At 41.6% G+C, this 17750-nt stretch overlaps 1 protein-coding gene across 3 annotated transcripts in view; it reads right to left on the reverse strand.

Moving 5' to 3' along the window:
- Window positions 1–17750, reverse strand: part of PEPD (peptidase D) — a 142993-nt gene that overhangs the window by 103382 nt on the left and 21861 nt on the right. For all 3 annotated transcript variants that reach the window (XM_064386917.1, XM_064386916.1, XM_064386915.1), the window contains 4 exons: window positions 16941–17004; window positions 15373–15420; window positions 13648–13709; window positions 2873–2917 (listed from right to left, as the gene is read on the reverse strand). In XM_064386917.1, coding sequence (XP_064242987.1) covers window positions 2873–2917; window positions 13648–13709; window positions 15373–15420; window positions 16941–17004 — 219 coding nt within the window. The remainder of the gene's footprint in view (window positions 1–2872; window positions 2918–13647; window positions 13710–15372; window positions 15421–16940; window positions 17005–17750) is intronic.

Consider the following 17750-nt stretch of genomic DNA (forward strand, 5'->3'; position numbering starts at 1 on the left):
ACACTGGCAAATTAGAGGAACAAAAGGCCATTTGGCTAAGTGTTGGTGTCAAAAAACCTCCTGATTGCTAAGGAGATAATTTAGACAAGTTTGAATTCTTTCTTCTGTTAGATGGCATTTTCTTTTCAAAACACTGGAATCAATACTTAGCATACCCATTCACTATGAAATTTGAAGTGGAAGCTTTTAAATTTAGAATTAAAGTTTTAAAATTTGTTTGGAAATACACCCACTCAATAAACTGAAAAAAAAATAAAACACCATCTGCAAACTTCTGAAATCCAGTGTAAGGTTGAATTCTTCTTTTTTATTTTTAAATTCCATACCAAGTAAGAAAATGATGAGATCTTGAAAAAGCAAATAAGAGAGGCAACAGATCCTTAACCACAAACACTTTGCCTCTTGTCATTTTTTCTGCATTTTATTAGAAGACTGTATAATACTAGAGTTGCCTTTTGTAGCTCCCAGTTCCCCCTGGCTGGTTCAGAAAGCTCAGCCATTTCATCTCTAGCTGGCAGTTTGACAGCATGGCAAAGAGCAAAGTTTTTCTGACAAGTACCATGTAAAACACCGTAGTTCAGAGCCTGCCAAATCTTAAATGAAATGCATCCCTGCAAGGAGATGATTCAAAGGATGCAATTTCCTACCCCAGAATACAAACCACAAGAATTCATCTTTCTTAAAAAAAACGTTCTTAACTCTAAAAATATTGCTTTCCAAACAAACTTTCTTGGCTGGTAACTTGACATTCAAAGGACATTTCTACTTTAGTAAGCTTTAATATACATGACCTATCATTCCCATGTTAATCTCACCAGACACTTAAATCCTAACAACCATCTTTAACATACTTCTGACTTAAAATGAAAGCCACCAAACTCAGTGAAACCTTTTAAAACATCTCTGAATACAAATCTGAACTTGTTCTTTACTTAGAATTCCCTTTTCTTGAAAGCCAGGTGTAGGGAAGGTGCACACAAAGCATCCCTCTTCTGTCAGGCTGCAGGAAGAACTGAATCAGAATTCCAGGCTGCCACTCACAATTTACTGAAGAGATGATTCCTTCCATCCCAACTCCAGGTGCTGCCTTTCTACTGCCTCAGTGCTCCTTCTCTCTCAGTACAACCTCCAGGGCACTGACCTTATGTTTGTCTGTACCTGAGCTTCCTAAAGAAGATTTAATCACCCTTTCATTGAATCCACATAGGGGAAAAGCTAATGACACCTTGGTAAGGTGGATGGAAACACCCTGAAAGCTACCTTGGGAAAAAGTCTGTAGTCCTACTCCAAAGCCTTCTGCAGCTAAAATTGCCATCTCTGTCCCTGCTGTCCTGCTCTGTCTTCAGTGCAAAGCTTGGAAGTCAGACATGGCCTCTCCAGATCCTCTTCCTCACCCCTCTTAAATTCAGAAATCAACCATAACTTCTCTGTTTAGGAGAAGGAATGGCACAAATTCTAGAAGGACAGAATAGGTAAGATCTAAAGATCAGTCCCCCTGACACTCATCAGCAGGAGTCCACCACCACAGCTCCAGGGCCACCCACCACTCAAGGATGGAACAATGTCTACACAAAGCCTCCTCCCCTCCCACTTCCCTTTTGCAGCTTTATGTCCTGCCAAGCAATGAAAAATATCTGCCACAACAGATATGTGACCTTTTAACAAGTCTAAATGTTCCAAAATCACTGATGTTCAAAAAAACATCTCCACAGTATTCAAGCTGGCAATTAGCTGTGGACGGAGACAGCAGAAGAAGGTTCTTAGCATATGTGCTGAAAATAAGCATTAAAAAGCATAACATGTAGTAGCATGCAATACAATACTCTGCAACACTGGTAGTCATTAAGTATTTTAAGCTTATCTGTCTTAACTAAGGATTTGCTTTGTCATTTCTAGATTAATGCACCCAAAAAAAGCTTAGAAAAAACCCAATTCATTAACAAAAATCCACTACTATGTTCTTTCATCCACTATTGTGTTTCTTCAGTAATTTTCTAAATGGAAAATTAGAGAGCCTCAGTTGGAGTATGTCGTTATCCTATTGCAAAGGTTTTGTACCTTCTCGGTGATATCTCAAGGGCAGCTCCTCACAGCACCAACTCCTTCTCCTCTGCACAGCCAACAAACTCCATCTCACACCTCCACCAGCCAACCTGCTCTTTTATAATACCCCTCTTGACTGGATCCAGCTGTGGCCTATTAAGGGCAGGCTTGTTCTTAACGCTTGATAATTAGCACAGCTGTAACTCCTTAGGGATGAGATTACCTTCACCACTACCTCTATTCTCCTACCTTCTGTCTATCCACAGGAGCAATCCACGTGGACAAAGTCAGCAATGTTGACCAAAAGAGGATAACTAGTAAAATGGAGCAGCTTTGCACTTAGTCACACATCTAGTTTGTTTGTTTCAGATAGGCTACAGCAAAATTACAAAGCACAGTTATATGAATAATAATTCAATAAAATTAAGTCTGTTAAAATATATCCTGGAGAAGAAATAACACCTAATTAAATACTACCTGTTTAGATAGAGTTTTGATCTACGTTTGATTTCTGTTGCTAGAACATAAATTCACCCATTCATACAAATCATATTTACACAAATGTGACTTAAACCCTAACACATCCTAGAGAATGTGCATCCAGATAAAATGCTTAAGAAATGTTACATAAATTCTTTGGTTTTCAATGCTGTTACCTTGCCCCATTATTATGTTTGTCCATTATGTCCAGTGCCGAACATGAACTCAATTTAAAATTAAAACTCCTGTGGTAAAGTAGGAAGCTTCAGCTGAGGGAACCCCTCTGAAGCAATAGTACAGTATAAGCATGTTCAACACTGCTCAAAGAGAAAGATTTTATGTTACTCACCATTCTGCAATTTCAGGATGAAGAATTTTGTTGTTGACATTAAATCTAAAAAAAACCCAAAGACACTAATATTAAAAAGCAGCCAGACACAACAGCAGAGACTACATACTCTTTTTTTTTAACCATGTCTTCTCTGAGGCAGTAAAGTGAAAACAAGTATTGTGTGGGAATTCAACAGAGAACCCAGTGAGAAGAATGCATTCAATTTTGAAATACATGAGACTAAAGCATATATATAATTTTAAGAATGTGCAGAAGCCAGTGTAACAGTATGTTTGAGACATGTTTATCACACTTCTTTTGACAACAATAAAATGTTAGGTTATCAGTTCACTGCTGTGATTGTGGGGTGGACCAGACTGATGTCCAGGCATTCATTCCAAATTATTCTGTGATTTTCACTTTGTTCCTCAAACACTCTTCAATGAAATAAAACCCAGCAAATTGCAGATTTCATCCTTTGTTTCATGCCTTCCCACTTCTGTGTGCACAGAAGGCGGCCGTGTGACAAACAAGCTTGCTTAGAGGATGGTGAAAAGGAAAATGACCTCTCCATGTCTTTTCCAATCTGCAGAAGAGGCAAAGCAGAAGCTCCCAACTCGCCTTGGCCTCTGACACTTCACTATTTTTCTGTTTATTTTCTACATGAGCAATTCATGTATTCTTGGAATGATTTTGAGGCTCTCTAAACAATAACACTACAGTGGCAAATAGAGCAAGCAGCTGAGTAATTAGGTGGAACACAAATGGATTTTCAAGCATTGTTAAAGGGTTTTTTTGCTTACAATTTAAATGCCTAAGGAGTGTTCTGCATCAAGGATATTTTTGTCTGCTCAGGATTGTTGGATCTCCAGTAAGGGTATTTAAGAGAATTAAAATGCTACAAGCTCCCAACAGTTCTTCAAAAGAATGTTATGAGGCAACAGTTCATTTTCCCACATTTTTGAAGGAAAAAACTAAGTCTGTACCAGGTTATTAACAATTCTTTATACCTCAGAAGGGACCAACGAAAGCACAAATCCAATTTTAAAAAAATTACTTAGAAGTCACTTTTAATTGTGCAAAGGTCTTCCTGTGTCCTGAGAAAGCAGAAAAAAAAACCCCTATGTTTCTCTTTTTCAGAAACAGATGCTCATATACTTATAAAATCCTAATAAGGAGAAGGCTAGTAGCTCAAACCAAAAACTTATTACAACATTCTACAAGGACAAGCAGTATGGTATTCAATATTATGGGTATTAATAGGAAATTACTGTAAAAGAAATTCAAGACAAAAAGCCACCCACCAGTCACAGAACAGTGCATCACGATATAACTAAATTGGTCACTTGGAAACAACAAAGTATCAAAAGAGCATGTTTTCAATTTAATCATCACCATCTCAGAAATTATCATTTATGTAGAACAATGCAGAAATAATTCTACAATGGAAGCGACAGTAAAATGCAAATTTATACAGAAGAAAATATATGAATGACATAGTAAAATCAATCTATGAATATCCTAAGAACCCAAAAGCCTGAGCTCCCTGTGTGGCTGGAGAACACACCAACTGACAGCACCACAGAAAGCCAAGACACAGAATTATGCTGCAGCTGTTACAAGACACAAAACCTTTCAGTAATGTCATCAGGATGTCAGACAGAAAACTGATCAATGAAGGCAAATGTAAGGAGACACTGCAGCACTGGAGTGTCCAACATCAGCTCTATGCAAATAGGAGTAAACTATGGTTATTGTGAAACAAAAGAAAACAAAGCACAAGGAAGGGCAGTCACAGAAGGCAGCTGACTTTGACTCTGAAAATCCACATCTCAAATAACTGAACTGATCACTTTAACCACAAGCACAAATGGATGGAATCAAAAGCAAATTAAATGATCCAAATATAAACCTCATAAAAGAAGACTGTCTCACCTGAGCATTCAGAAAAGGGAGGAAAATTATACACTGGTGTAACTTACAGCAGCTCACTCTTTTAGAAAAGCCATTTCAGCTACAGTCCCTGCATTTTATCTTTCCTGGCCACGCCTCAGGTTTTAGCTTTTATAATTTTCAGATTCTGTGCTGCTTTAGTGTGCAGACCTTCACATTAGGGGATGGTGAGCTCTCTTCACAGAGTAGGAAGACAAAACAATTCCTTCTCTAGCTGGGGACCAAGGACAAATGATCCAAATCTCAGGCCCAAGATCATAAACAATGGTGGAATAAAGAGAGAAAAACAAGAAAGATGGCACTTCATAACCCAAAGCTGTAATTGGACAATTAACTCCACTATGCAAATGGAGCAGAGCTGATCACAATTAAAGACCCCGTGAGCACTTGTGCATTTTGGGACCATTTTGGGTCATCTTGGGTGCAGCCCTGGCTGGGCTCTTGTGCTGCCCAAGGTGGATCCATTGAGGCTTTCTAATAAATCCCTGCTTTATTCTGTAACTCCATCTAGCTTCTGTTCTAGGTCAGCCTTCACAAGACATCAGGCTCTTCTTGAACTGTCTTTGTGCTGCCAGAAATCCAAGTCTTGCTGGCTGGGACCACCTACTATGCCTACTGTGTGGCAGTTCCTTAAAATTCTGATCTGCTGTCAACTGGGGAAGCTCATTAAACTCACAGAGAAGCAGCAAGATTGAATTAGGAGGGTGCTGATAGGTGGAGAAGAGCCAGGAGGTCATCAGCTGAACAGAAGTTCTCTGTCTCCCCTGAAAGACAGACTTTCTGATGTAATGCCAACTAGAAATCAAAATGTTAGACCTCTTAGACACAGCATCAACCCATATGTGAAGAGAATATTGTAGACCATTTTCTCAAGGAAATCAAAGATTAAGGACAGAACTGTCTCAGGTCCACCACTCATGGCAGCTGTGGGTCCTGTGTGAGCAGCCGCAAGGCCACCCATTTATAACTGTGAGACTTCAAAGGCTGATGACTCAAATCACACTTCAATCTCACTTACTCTTACTGTGGTGGTTTAGGGATAGTATTGTCCAATTTAGTGGACATATTTAGTGGCATCACTGCCACTCACTTGCCCCCTTCCCCTCCAACTGGAAGCACAAAGTGCAAAGATCGTGAGTTGAGGTAAGACAAATTTACTGGAAATAGCAATGAGATAAGAAAACATACAGTAACAGCAACAATATTAATAACAAAGGGTGTAAGACAAAGAAACAACTTAATGGGAAAAGACCCAACAATAAACAAAACACCAGACTGTTTTGCCCAAAATGGTTCTCAACAGGAAGGAACGTTCTTCTCTTCCAAAGCAAGAGGGTCCTTTCTTCCTGGCCCCAGCAGTGACATGAAGGGGTGCAAACAACATGCATGGGTCCATGTCTGCATGTACATCTATCCTAGAAGTCACCCAGGTCAGGAGAGCTGGTGTGCTGTCTGCTGGTTGCTGCACCAGGAGCTCACAGCTGGTACCTGAGCAATCCACACTCACTGCCTGTGGTAGCAATGGCACACAGTGACAGTGTCATTCAGCAACCAAATTATACAATTCAACATTACAAACTGTTCTCACCCAAAAACCAAATCCCTCTTCATCACCCACCAAGTGCACCCAGGTCCTTGAGCAAAAGCAGTCCCACACGTGGGTTTGGCTTTGCCTGAGGCAGGACAAATCCACATTGCCTTCCCTGACACGTTTCTCATCTGCATCATGGGGACTTTATCCCCTGCTAAGGTACATGGAGCTTCTGACTGAGCAGGGCCAGCTCCACTGGCAGAGCTCCAGTGAAAACTGGTAGTGAAAACTACCCAGGTGGCCTCTGCTAAATGTGGGTCCCAGTGTCCAAAGGTCCCACCACCCACTGCTCTCAGTGTGGCTTTGAGCAGCCCATTGCAGCGTTGGACTTTCCCAGAGGCAGCTCTGTGACAGGGAACATGAAACACCCACCCAGCCCTGGGCTCTCTGGCCAAGTGTCCATGAGTCCATTTCAGAAATGAGTCCTGCTGCCTGACTCGGCTCTTTCTGGGGTGCCATGTCACCACAGGACTTGTTTGTCAAGGACTGTGCCTCAGGCAGTGGTGTGAGGCAAAGGATCAATCCCCAGCATCCAGTGGTTGTTTCCACACTGTCAGCATGCAGGGCTTGCCTTGGTGGGTCTGGCAGGAGCATGATGCCATCAATTTGCCAGGCCTCCCTCTATTTGTATTTCCCCCATGGTCCCTCACACCACAGGGGCTTTACCCCTTTGGCCCTGCTTGCCTGCAGTGCACGTTTCAGTCATGGATAACCTGGAGATGGAGTCTGTGGTTAAAGCCACCCCTCGACCACAAACCCATCTGGATGTTTCCTCTTTTCCCTGATGACCTGAGGTGTCACGGGCCCACCAAGCCAGAAATAACTCAGCCTTGCCAGTCCAGATCCCCCTCAGACCCTTTAACCTGGCAGCCCAATGCCCCTGTCTGCTGCTGTGGCTCCTTTGGCAGCCCCACAGGGAGGACTTGGACAGCCATGGTCTCTGCCCAGCACTGATGTTCTGCCACAGCTCAGCAGCCCTGATGGGTTCCCCTCTGTGCTGCTCTTGTCCCACCAGTGCAGCCACCCCCACAGGGCATTTGCCACCACCCACGAGCCAGGGGAGAGGCAGTGTTGGCCATTTCTCTCTCTCGGTGATACCCAAGGCCATCTGGAGGCTTTCAGCTCTGCAACCTGACTTGATCCACCTCATCCCTCAGGAGCTTTTGTGACTCATTGTGTAGGACTCCCTGCAGCAGCTTTCCATTTTCAGTCATCCCTGTGGTACAGCAGTGAAGGGAGCGTGTTGCTTTTCCTTCTCTGGTAGCTGATTACATGGTGGGGCCTCCTCAGCACTCACCTTCTCCCCCTCTTATGATGCTAATCAAAAATTTCCACCTTCAGACCAGTTCCTGGTAACTTTCCAGATCCCTGGGCAATTGGGGTTTCCTATTCAAGGTGTGACCAGAGCCCCTCCTTATTCCACACAGCATCAGGGCCAGGATTGTGGAAGGGACTTCTCTGAACATCCAGCCCAGCACGGGCACTCAGGTGCCAGAGGAGCTGTGCTTCAGTGCCAGTTGATAAAAAGTAACATCAGCCTTTCTGTCTGAGGACTTGCCCAATGGAAACAGGAGCTGCTTTTATCCTTGGCTAACTTCCTGTGGTGGTTGTTCCTCCTTTTAACTCACACACCTGTGCTCCCAGGGCAGGGGTGGAGTTTCCATCCCACTTCTTCATATCCCCTCTGTGATCATACAGGTGAAACCACAGATTACCTCATGCCCCTCTCTCAAGCAGAGGAGCACTTGCTTCTGATACCAGGGATTGGTCTGTAGTGGCAGGGCATGGGACACTTTCAGTTTTTGGTGGTCCTCATTAAATTGTTGGACAACCTTGGACAGTCTTTCCATGGATGGGATGCAGAACTGGGGTGGGTAAGAAATACTTTCTTCATATATCTTGCATTTGATAACCAAATTATCCACTGAGTGTTGTTATTTCATGAGCTCACAGCCAGTGAGTCGGCACACAGCAACGACATGCTCCATGGGAACTTCCACCACATGGCTGTGTACACTGGATGTCATCTGGATTTACAGGGGACTGCTTGTTTGAATACTTACAGAGTAGCTCCAGCACAGCTAACTCTCTCAGGTACTGGATGCCTTGCTCCATGGGGTTCCACTTGTCTCTTTGCACTATTAAACCATCCTTGAGAGAATACCTTTCCCTCATGCTTTACAGGAGTTGACTCTATAGGCTGAGCTCTCTAGAGGCTGAGCTTCTGTTCATTTTCTAATCCCCTGGTCAATTCCACATCCTGGGACAGGGATCCCACCTGCTTGGCTTCACTTCTTGATTTCATATTGTGGGCCACAATATTCCAGCATGGAACAGCTGGGTCACCAGGGGCTCTGCCAACTGGCAGCTGAAATCTTCTTGCACATCTCCCAGCTCACCTGGGGATAGGGATTGGGTGATTATCTCTGGCTCTGCCTCTTCCTCCTGTTGTGAGGGCCCTGCTTCCTCTTCATCCCTCACTAAGCAAAGGGATTGTCTTGGATTTCTTTGTCTGTACAGGTGCAACTGCTCCTGGCACGGGCTGTTCCTCTGGCTCAGCTGCAGGTGGGAGTGCCCACAGCACCTGCTCTGCTTTTCTCCTCCTCCTCCTCCCCCTGAGGTGCTGTCTAGGGTCTGATAAATCACAGCCAGACCCCAGCACGCTGCATAACTTTCCAGCCTCTCTGGAACTGCCACGGCTTTTCCACGGTCACATATTTTTTCACTTTAACAGGGTCCTGTAGCTGCTCAGGGTTGAACTTTCAAACCTTTGGAGCAGAACAGTCCTTCAAAAGTTGTCCCATTTTCTTTCTTTAGTGCTCCCACTAGAACAACAGTGCCACTTGCTTCCCCTCCCAGTGGAAGTACAAAAAGGAAAGATCATGGGTTTATACAAGAATAATTTTCTGAAAACAGCAATGAGATAAGAAAATGAACAGCAACAGCAACAAAATTAAGAACAAAAGGTATAAGTCAAAGAAAATATTTACATGGAAAACCCTTGACAATAAATGAAACACCCAATGGGACCATTCTGCCCACCACGTTTCCCTGCAGGAAGGAACACCCTTTTTCTCCAAAGCAAGAGAGAATCCCTTCCCCAGCCCAGCACCGACATGAGCTGGGACAGAGCAACAGCTGGGTCCTGAGTGTGCCCCCTCCCAGACACTGCAGAAAATCAACCTGTCCTGTACCAGCAAGGCAGCCAAACAAGCCAGCCACATCCTGAAAGTTACTGCTTAAACTCAACAGGAAGAGCTTTCCACCAACAACACTATGAGTATACAAATGGTGTTTAATTCACATAATTTGTGCACAAACCCCTACATAAAATCCCCTGACCACGGCCTCCCAGCAAAGTTTTGATCTCACTAGACAGCAAACAACTTACTCGTAACAAAACAAGCACTACCCTAATGTTAGGAGGATTAGGCAGTGCAATCTAATTCTACATTTTTCTGCAATTTGCAAATTGACAATACTTAGATGATGAGATATGTGGTCTTGAGGAAGAAAACAAATTGGCATTTGCTACAGTTGCAATCTGTAACATATTAATGCTCCCATTTAATCAATGCAGAACTAAGAAATACTACACATTAAGGCATGTCCAAATTGATTTCATACTCAGTTGTCCTTTCAGATGCAAGACAAATTCATTAGTTAAAACAACCCTAGAAATCTACACCTCCCATATAAAAGCACTGTATAATGAGACCTCTTTTTGTCAGTTTAATGAATACACTCTGTGTGTCTACAGTGATAAAAATCTAAAATGTATTGATATACAATGTTAGAATTTTCTTCTCTTCTTCAGCATGGAGAGTCTTTGTCCTAATGAACTGATTTGGCTATCCAATATGAAAGGAGGAATTCACTGCAGGACTTTAAACATTAAGTACATTGCTTAAACTGTCCATCATTTACCTCAATGGACTCTGAGGATGAAAAAAACCCTGCCGACACAGTGAGCAAAGATTTATTCAACAGTGATTTAAAGTATATGGTACATTACTGTTCAACCCTACAGGTTAAAAATACATTTTCTGTATGGTGAGTCACATCCTCTCAAAGCATTTTTACAAGGCCTACATAACTGACATGATTAGATGAAAGAAAATCCTGCACATTTGAAGAATGGATCCATGAATTAGGGAAAAAACCTGCAAACGCAGAACTGGCCTCTATTAGCAAATAGAAGTATGAATTTCTAGAAAGAAAGCACTAGAACTACTTTAGAAATCTGCCTTCTATGGTTCAGCCTTCTGGGGCAAGTGAGCAACCCTCTTCTGCAGGATTCCTAGGAGCTGCAGACAGAGCTGACCTGAGGGGAGTTACCAGCACCAGGACATGGTCCAGGTCTCCTGTCCCAATCCCTGTCCCAGGCTGGCCCCTCAGTGGCCCTCTGCTGAGCAGGGAACTTTCCATGTACCACTGGCCTCTGTTCCACAGCCTGCAGCAACAGACCAGCTTTTCTGGAGGGCAACATGCCTTGCTTTATGAGAGAGCTATACATAAACTAATGGAAACCAGGAAATAATTCACCACTATAGATTCTATAATCAGGATAGAATCAAGCTTAGCTATTGCTAGCATGACAAAAATAACTCCAGGGTGATCCTCAGGGCACAGAAATAACCCACAACCACAGCAGTCATTTTGTCTCAAATGACTATTCATGACAGCACAAAAATTAACCAAATAGTTTAAGTAATAATGTTCCAGAAGTTCAAAAGGTTCAAAAAGTAAGGAAGGGAAGCAAAATCACTAAGGCAAGAAAAAGACAGCTTCTGACAGAAGCAGATGAACAGCCTGCAAAGAGAGCAAGATTCACCTTTTTCAGGAAATTGGACATTATTTTCATTATTATCCATCATGAAACACCCCCTACACCCCCCACCTCCACTGGACCAGGTCAGCTTAGGAGAAAAAAAGACATATGGAAGCAAGAGAAACAAAAAATGGTCCTGGCAAGAAAATAGATCTCAGCCAGGAAGCCAGAAAACAAAACAAACAGGAGATCAGGCATAAAATAGAGCATCATGGCCAGGGCAGAGCCTGGCTGAGATGAGGACTGAGAGAGCCAGCAAAGCACAGCCACAGACAGGCAGGAGGGAGCCCACTTTGAAGGAACACATTGCTCTGGGTGTAATCCTCCTGGAAACAATCAATACATCTGAAATATATCTTTCAAAAGGAAACATTTGCTACAGGACAGGTGGAGAAACAGGAAAGCAGGAAAGTTAAATTTCATTTGGGTCTGTATTGAAAACAAATATAAAATGGATTGGTTTATATAGACAGTTACAAAATTCTGAGGCAAGAAGAGTTTAAAAGAAGCTCAGCCCCTCCTCCAGACCCCCAGTTACCCCCTGCACATGGACCAAGCATGAGCTCACCAGAGCCACCACAGCCTGGGAGGAGACACAAACAGAGCCAGGGAGAACAAAGAAAGACTGGAGTGACAAGTGGTTTGAAGACATGGTCTCTCTCAGAAGAGGGGAGTAGATCCAACAGCAAAATCAGTGCATGCTCTTCCATACTGTGAGCTTGAGAGGGGAAGGCACCAACCAGACCTGTCAAAGGCAGCAAAATGAATGACCCAGTGCCTAGGGGTGGAGAGGGATAAGCATGTGCCAAGTCTCAGAGACATATCTGCTGACAGCTGGAAATCCCTGCTAAGAGTGGAGAAGCACTCCTGGAGCACACGGGCAGCACGTTCAGCACTCACTGAGAAGCCAACACTTAAATATCATTCAGTGTCATAGGAGACACTCTATTAAAATCTCGAAGTGCTAAATGGAGTGGCTTCCTAGCTTAATGTTGACTAGCGAATGGGATACTAATTAAACTCTTTAAATGGAGTTTAGTGAAATTCAGGGTAAAAAGGGGGGTTTTGGTAGTTCAAACAGACTTTTGGACATCATTCCAATAAACAACTGCTGGTGAAGCTAATAACTGTTGGTATACCACGTGGAGGTGTATCAGATAAAACTGGAGATATTGCTCCACACAGATTTTGGAGTCCACCTGTATGTGGAGAGTGTAAGATGACCATCTATTTGGACAAAGCAACAGAACTCACACTGCTTGTAACAGCAGAGAGCACACCAGACACTCGTGAGAAGCGACCTGCATGTATTGTGGAATACTTCATATTTAACTCAGTGGGCAGCAAAAGGTGTCTAAATGTCTGGCACCTTGTTCCCAAAATCCCTGACAGAACCATTACATTCCCATTTAGGATACAGAGGGGATACATAAGCAATTATGAAATCAGATTCCAGATTTCAGATCACTTGGCACAAAGAAATGATCCCAGCAGAACTCAAGCTCAGACAATACAAATGAATGCCCAGATTGCAGCAAATTCTGTGCCCTACCATCTTCACTGTAGAATTAACATGCTATTGACAGAGGAGGGTGGAAAAGATATAGTGAGGTGACTGGGAGCCAGTGATCAACATCTCAGCACAACTGCTTATTCTAACAGGCTTTTTAATGAGGGGGGTCTGTTTCTTTTTGCCATACACTTGAGATAAAAACAGAAAATTATCTTCTTTAAAAGATATCATAACAGAACAGACAGTTTTATTTCATTAAAAATTGAGGCCATCATCCTCACATCCCAGAGCAAGCTGCGATGTATTTCTATTTACTGCCCTTTCAAAATACTGCATGCAGGAAGACACTTTCACCTCACTAGTAGCCAAACTTCATAAAAAAGACAGCATTAAGGACACTAAAAGCTCACATCTAGACAGAGAAATGATTATTCCTTTTTGTTCTGATTTGTGAATTTATTTTACACCTGTAATGTAACATTTTTTCAGAAGACTGTGTACTACCAGAATCCATAATATCTAGATTAATAATGTACAAGGAACTCAGTAAGAGAAAGAGGCTACTCTTAAAGATTAATTTTTCTTCAATCTGAAAATCAAATATTCCAATCCCAAAAGTGGAAATGGATGTATGAGGATTTGGTTTTAAATAGCTACAGTATAAACACAGACAAAGAGAAAATTTGGATTAACTTAGATGGAAGAGAGAGTTCAAAAAAAAAAACCTGACTGCATTTCAAGTCATTAGAAACCCATATCAAAATTTCTTTGGAAATAAATTGTTTGGTATCTGATCTGCCATTCAACATCCTTTCATCAAGAAAAAACACCATTTAATTTGAAATTTAAAATGAATTCAACATACCCAAGTAACAACTAATGTACAAAAAAGCTGTGTCACTTACTGGCTGATCCCCTCAAAGGAAGCTTCTTTGGAGACATTTCCACTATCAGTATTAACACCACGCTGGGAGGAAAAAGATTAAAAAGGACTGTGATTCTGAGCCAAACACATGTATTTAAAATTTAAATCATGGGGAGAACTTGATTACAGTAAGTATTTGGGAAAACTTGCACATAAGTTTACCTGAATCACTATAAATAAAAAAACCCTGACTGTTTGTTCAAACACAGTCCAATACAAGAAATAATCAGTTCCAGAGGAGACCAGCACAGAACTCAGGTCAGGATGTGCTGCTTAGGAAAAGACAAGCTTTGATTTCTAAAGCCCTCATGTCTTGAGAGGGAGGTGTGAGACCTATTATATAATTATACAGGGCAAGAGAATGAAAAATAAGCAAGACCTCTTCTAAAGTAATTTAAAATTAAAACAAATTATTATGCCGTGCCTTGGCAATTTAAATTTGCTTTGTTACTATTTAAATTTCCTTGCTGCTCCCCTACAGCTTTCCATTCAAGCAAGCAGCATAAGCAAGAGTATTTTGGCTGCTACACAGCAGATGAACACTTCTGACATGTGCCTGGGGAACTCTGCAGAGCAGCAGCTCTGGAACGAGACCACGGGAGGAGAGGACCAGGTTTCCATGCAGCAGCAGACAGAGAAGTGCTCTTCCCTTCTCTGAATACTTCTTCACAGCAGTGGGAGGAATGTGAAAGCACCACAGCACCCTCCTCTCAGCCACAAATTATGTGAAAATTCCTGATTACAACAGGATGCTCCCAGAGTGATAACTACTCAACAACTCCATGTGAAGAAATAAATGCACAGTAAGAAGCACAAGATAGTCAAACATTCCATTTCTCTCATTTCTCTTAAAGAACATGAAATTAAGCCATAGGAGCATCTTTTAAGAGTATATGTGTGTATACAAATATAAGTAAAAGAAAGACTGAAAATTATTTAGGGTCTCTGTTCTTAATGGATAAAGAATTCAGATCTGAGGCCATGTAACTTCCTAAGGAGGGATTTTTTGGTTATGATTTCTGTCTGGTCTCTATCATGGGAAAACAAGAAATCCAGGAGCTGCCACTGCATGTGCTGTAAGGGAAAACTCAGAGTCAGCAAATAATTGTTATAAATATTAGAGACAATAAAACATATAGTAGGAGTTTACAAAACACCTGTAAAGCAGGAGAGCAGCTGGGAGAGAGGTAATGGGAAGGAGAAACTTGCAGTCTTCACCTCCACTCATTCATGCTTCTTCCCAAGAAACAAGCAAGCACCATTTAAAATACTTAGCGAGCATTTGCTATTGCCTCACTCCCCCCAGGAGCTGCTCTTACTAAACCACTCTAAGCAGAAAAAGTATTCCCTGAATCCTTGTGAGATTCCCACAGAAAGGCCCAAACATGCTCATGACATGAGAAGAATGGCACAAAAGGAAAAAGGAGCTTGGAGGCAGTGTAGGCTGGAGCCATCATGGTTGATAATTGTAATGTTTTACCAGAAAACCAATTCAGCTTTTGGCAGACAGAATGCAGATGGGATGAGGCCAGAGGCTACAAATCTTGAAACCATGAGGGGGCCAGAAGACTAGACTGTTATATACAGGTGACCTCTAATGTGGTGCAAGATGGGGAGGAAAATATAGAGAATGACAGTGCAAAGAAATGCTGCATAAACTGGTATCCTTATTGAAGAAATGTAGTACTTTCCAAAGGTGACTTACCAAAGTGAGAAGTACAGCAGGTTTCTTCGAAGCCAATACACTGGATATCTAAAAAGAGGGTTTAGATTACTGTAAATTGTCTTTTTTTTTTTTTCTTCCACATAACCACATTGATACCAATTTTATCAATATTCACTGTATATGAAGTAAATGAACTGCAAAGACAAAAATGTTCCTCTGATACCTTTCAGATATTGTAGTATATCTGAGACACGTAACAAGAAACAGCAGAATACAAAATATTGACAGTAATCAAGTTCATTATGTCCTTTAAAGACATAAATACCAAGTATAACTCGTGTCTATTGTCATCATTAAGAAGACACAACACAGGAGCCAAAAAGTTGTAATGTCACAGAAATAAGGAACATCAGGGTGCTCTATCCTGCACATAGAACATTTGCATTAATATTATTATGGTACAATGTGCTAAATGTTTAGCAAAGAATATTTACTGTTATTCTCACTGGGTCACTTCTACTGACCAATCCTTTTATTAGACTCCTTCAGCTCCTGACATACAGATCAAACTCTATTTTGTGGCTGGACTCATCAAAAATTAAGTGAAACTTCCTCACAGCTGAGAGCAAAACTTTTGGTCTAGAGAGTCAGAGTTAGTGTTCTATGGGAAGAGAAGAATCAGAGGAGTCTTCCAAGCTGCTCTCCATGAAAGTCACACACAGAGCCTGGCAGGAATACTGCTGAGCCTTCCTACCACAGAAACAACCACTGGCCAGGTGCACAAGTGTCCAAATATTTCTGATTTAATTTCTGCTCAGAAATTAAATCAGAAACCTAACTAAGCAAGGCACACTTGCACTCAGAAATGTGAATATATTTGCTTATTCAAGTAATAGGATGATTCTGTAGAAAATAAGAGTGAGGTAGGCAGCCTTTCCCAATAGCTTTTTGGAAGCATAAAATAAATATAGGCTCCCAAGTCCAAGCTAGGACATGGAACCTCCTTGACAGCAATCTCCACAAATCTCCATGGCATTCCAAAAAATGTATTTAGTGACTTGTTTTAGTTGGATAAAGCCACACACACTGACAGGTCTCATCATGCACCGGATTACATAAAGGATTACATTACAAAGGATTACATTACATAAAGGACAAATAGAAAATGAACACACATGTAGTATATTTTCCCTGGGCCCTGTTTTCCTAAAGGAATGACAGAATTTTCTTATAAACTTGAGATGGCACTATACTGAAATCAGATGACACCTGGCTGCTAATAATAGTAAAGTTAATGTATGTTTTCAAGTGCTTATCTGAGGTTATATTTTGTGATTCACTCAGCACTGCATGTGACTGAAACAGAGGATGTTTATGAGACTGCCTTTGGATTAAGAACTATGTTGAGATCAAAAGAGCTGCCTTAAAAAAAATTTACAAGTGCTTTGTAAGATAAAAGGACATTTTCCTTTAACAGGGAAGGGAGAGAAGATCCCACCAAGTCAGGAGATATCCAGTAAGAAGGGGACTAAAATTAAGCAAAGTCATTGCCACCCATTGATTTTGTATTCACAGAAAAAAAATATTCAGAGACACAGACAACTCACCTCAGTCACATAGTGGGCTTCATCCACAGCATATTTGTTCTTGAAAAATTCAGGGGGATGAATCCTTTGGAAAACAATAAAAAGAAATATTTGGGTTTAGCTTTGCTCTTACACTTAACAAGGCCACAGAGAAAGAAATAATATTCTCTACTATCACAACAATAGAATCAGATATGAGGAATGTTTTACTGATCTTATCTTTATTTCTCAAAACACGAGGTTACACAGAAAATTGCCAGAGCTACAAAAATCAGTGTGCTTTAATCCAGTCCATGTTGATAGCACAGTCTCCTCAGAACAAAAGTATTTTTTCCCATTCTATACAAGACAGTTTTGTTAGGGACTTTTGCCATGCCACTTATACATAACTTTCTAACTCACCAAACTTTGGAAGGATGTGGAAAAAACAGAAGACCAGCCTGTCCTGTGTTACATTCAAAGACTGAATAAAACATTCTTTTTTTTCCCCTGGTAACCATCTAGCAGACTGAGGGCTATTAAGACAGGGGCCCTGCTGCCTCTATTCCTCAGGACACCAGAGATCCATTCCTCTAACCCAACAGAATGGGCAACATTACAGATCTGTGTTCAAAACTAAATCTCTTCTACTCTTTTCTCCTGATATCCAGCCAGAGACATTTTTCTAAAGGCAAGAAGAACATGAAGGATCTGTTTGCAGTCAGTTCCTCCAGGGCTCTCCTGCTGTCTTTTGTACCAGTGGCTGTACTGTTGCTCATTCCTTCACTGTATGGTAGCAGCCAGGAGACTTCAACTCCTGATGAAAATCTCCATGTCCCCTACACTGAAATA

Source organism: Passer domesticus, chromosome 12, assembly GCF_036417665.1.
Source record: "Passer domesticus isolate bPasDom1 chromosome 12, bPasDom1.hap1, whole genome shotgun sequence".
In the NCBI taxonomy this organism is placed as follows: Eukaryota; Metazoa; Chordata; class Aves; order Passeriformes; family Passeridae; genus Passer; species Passer domesticus.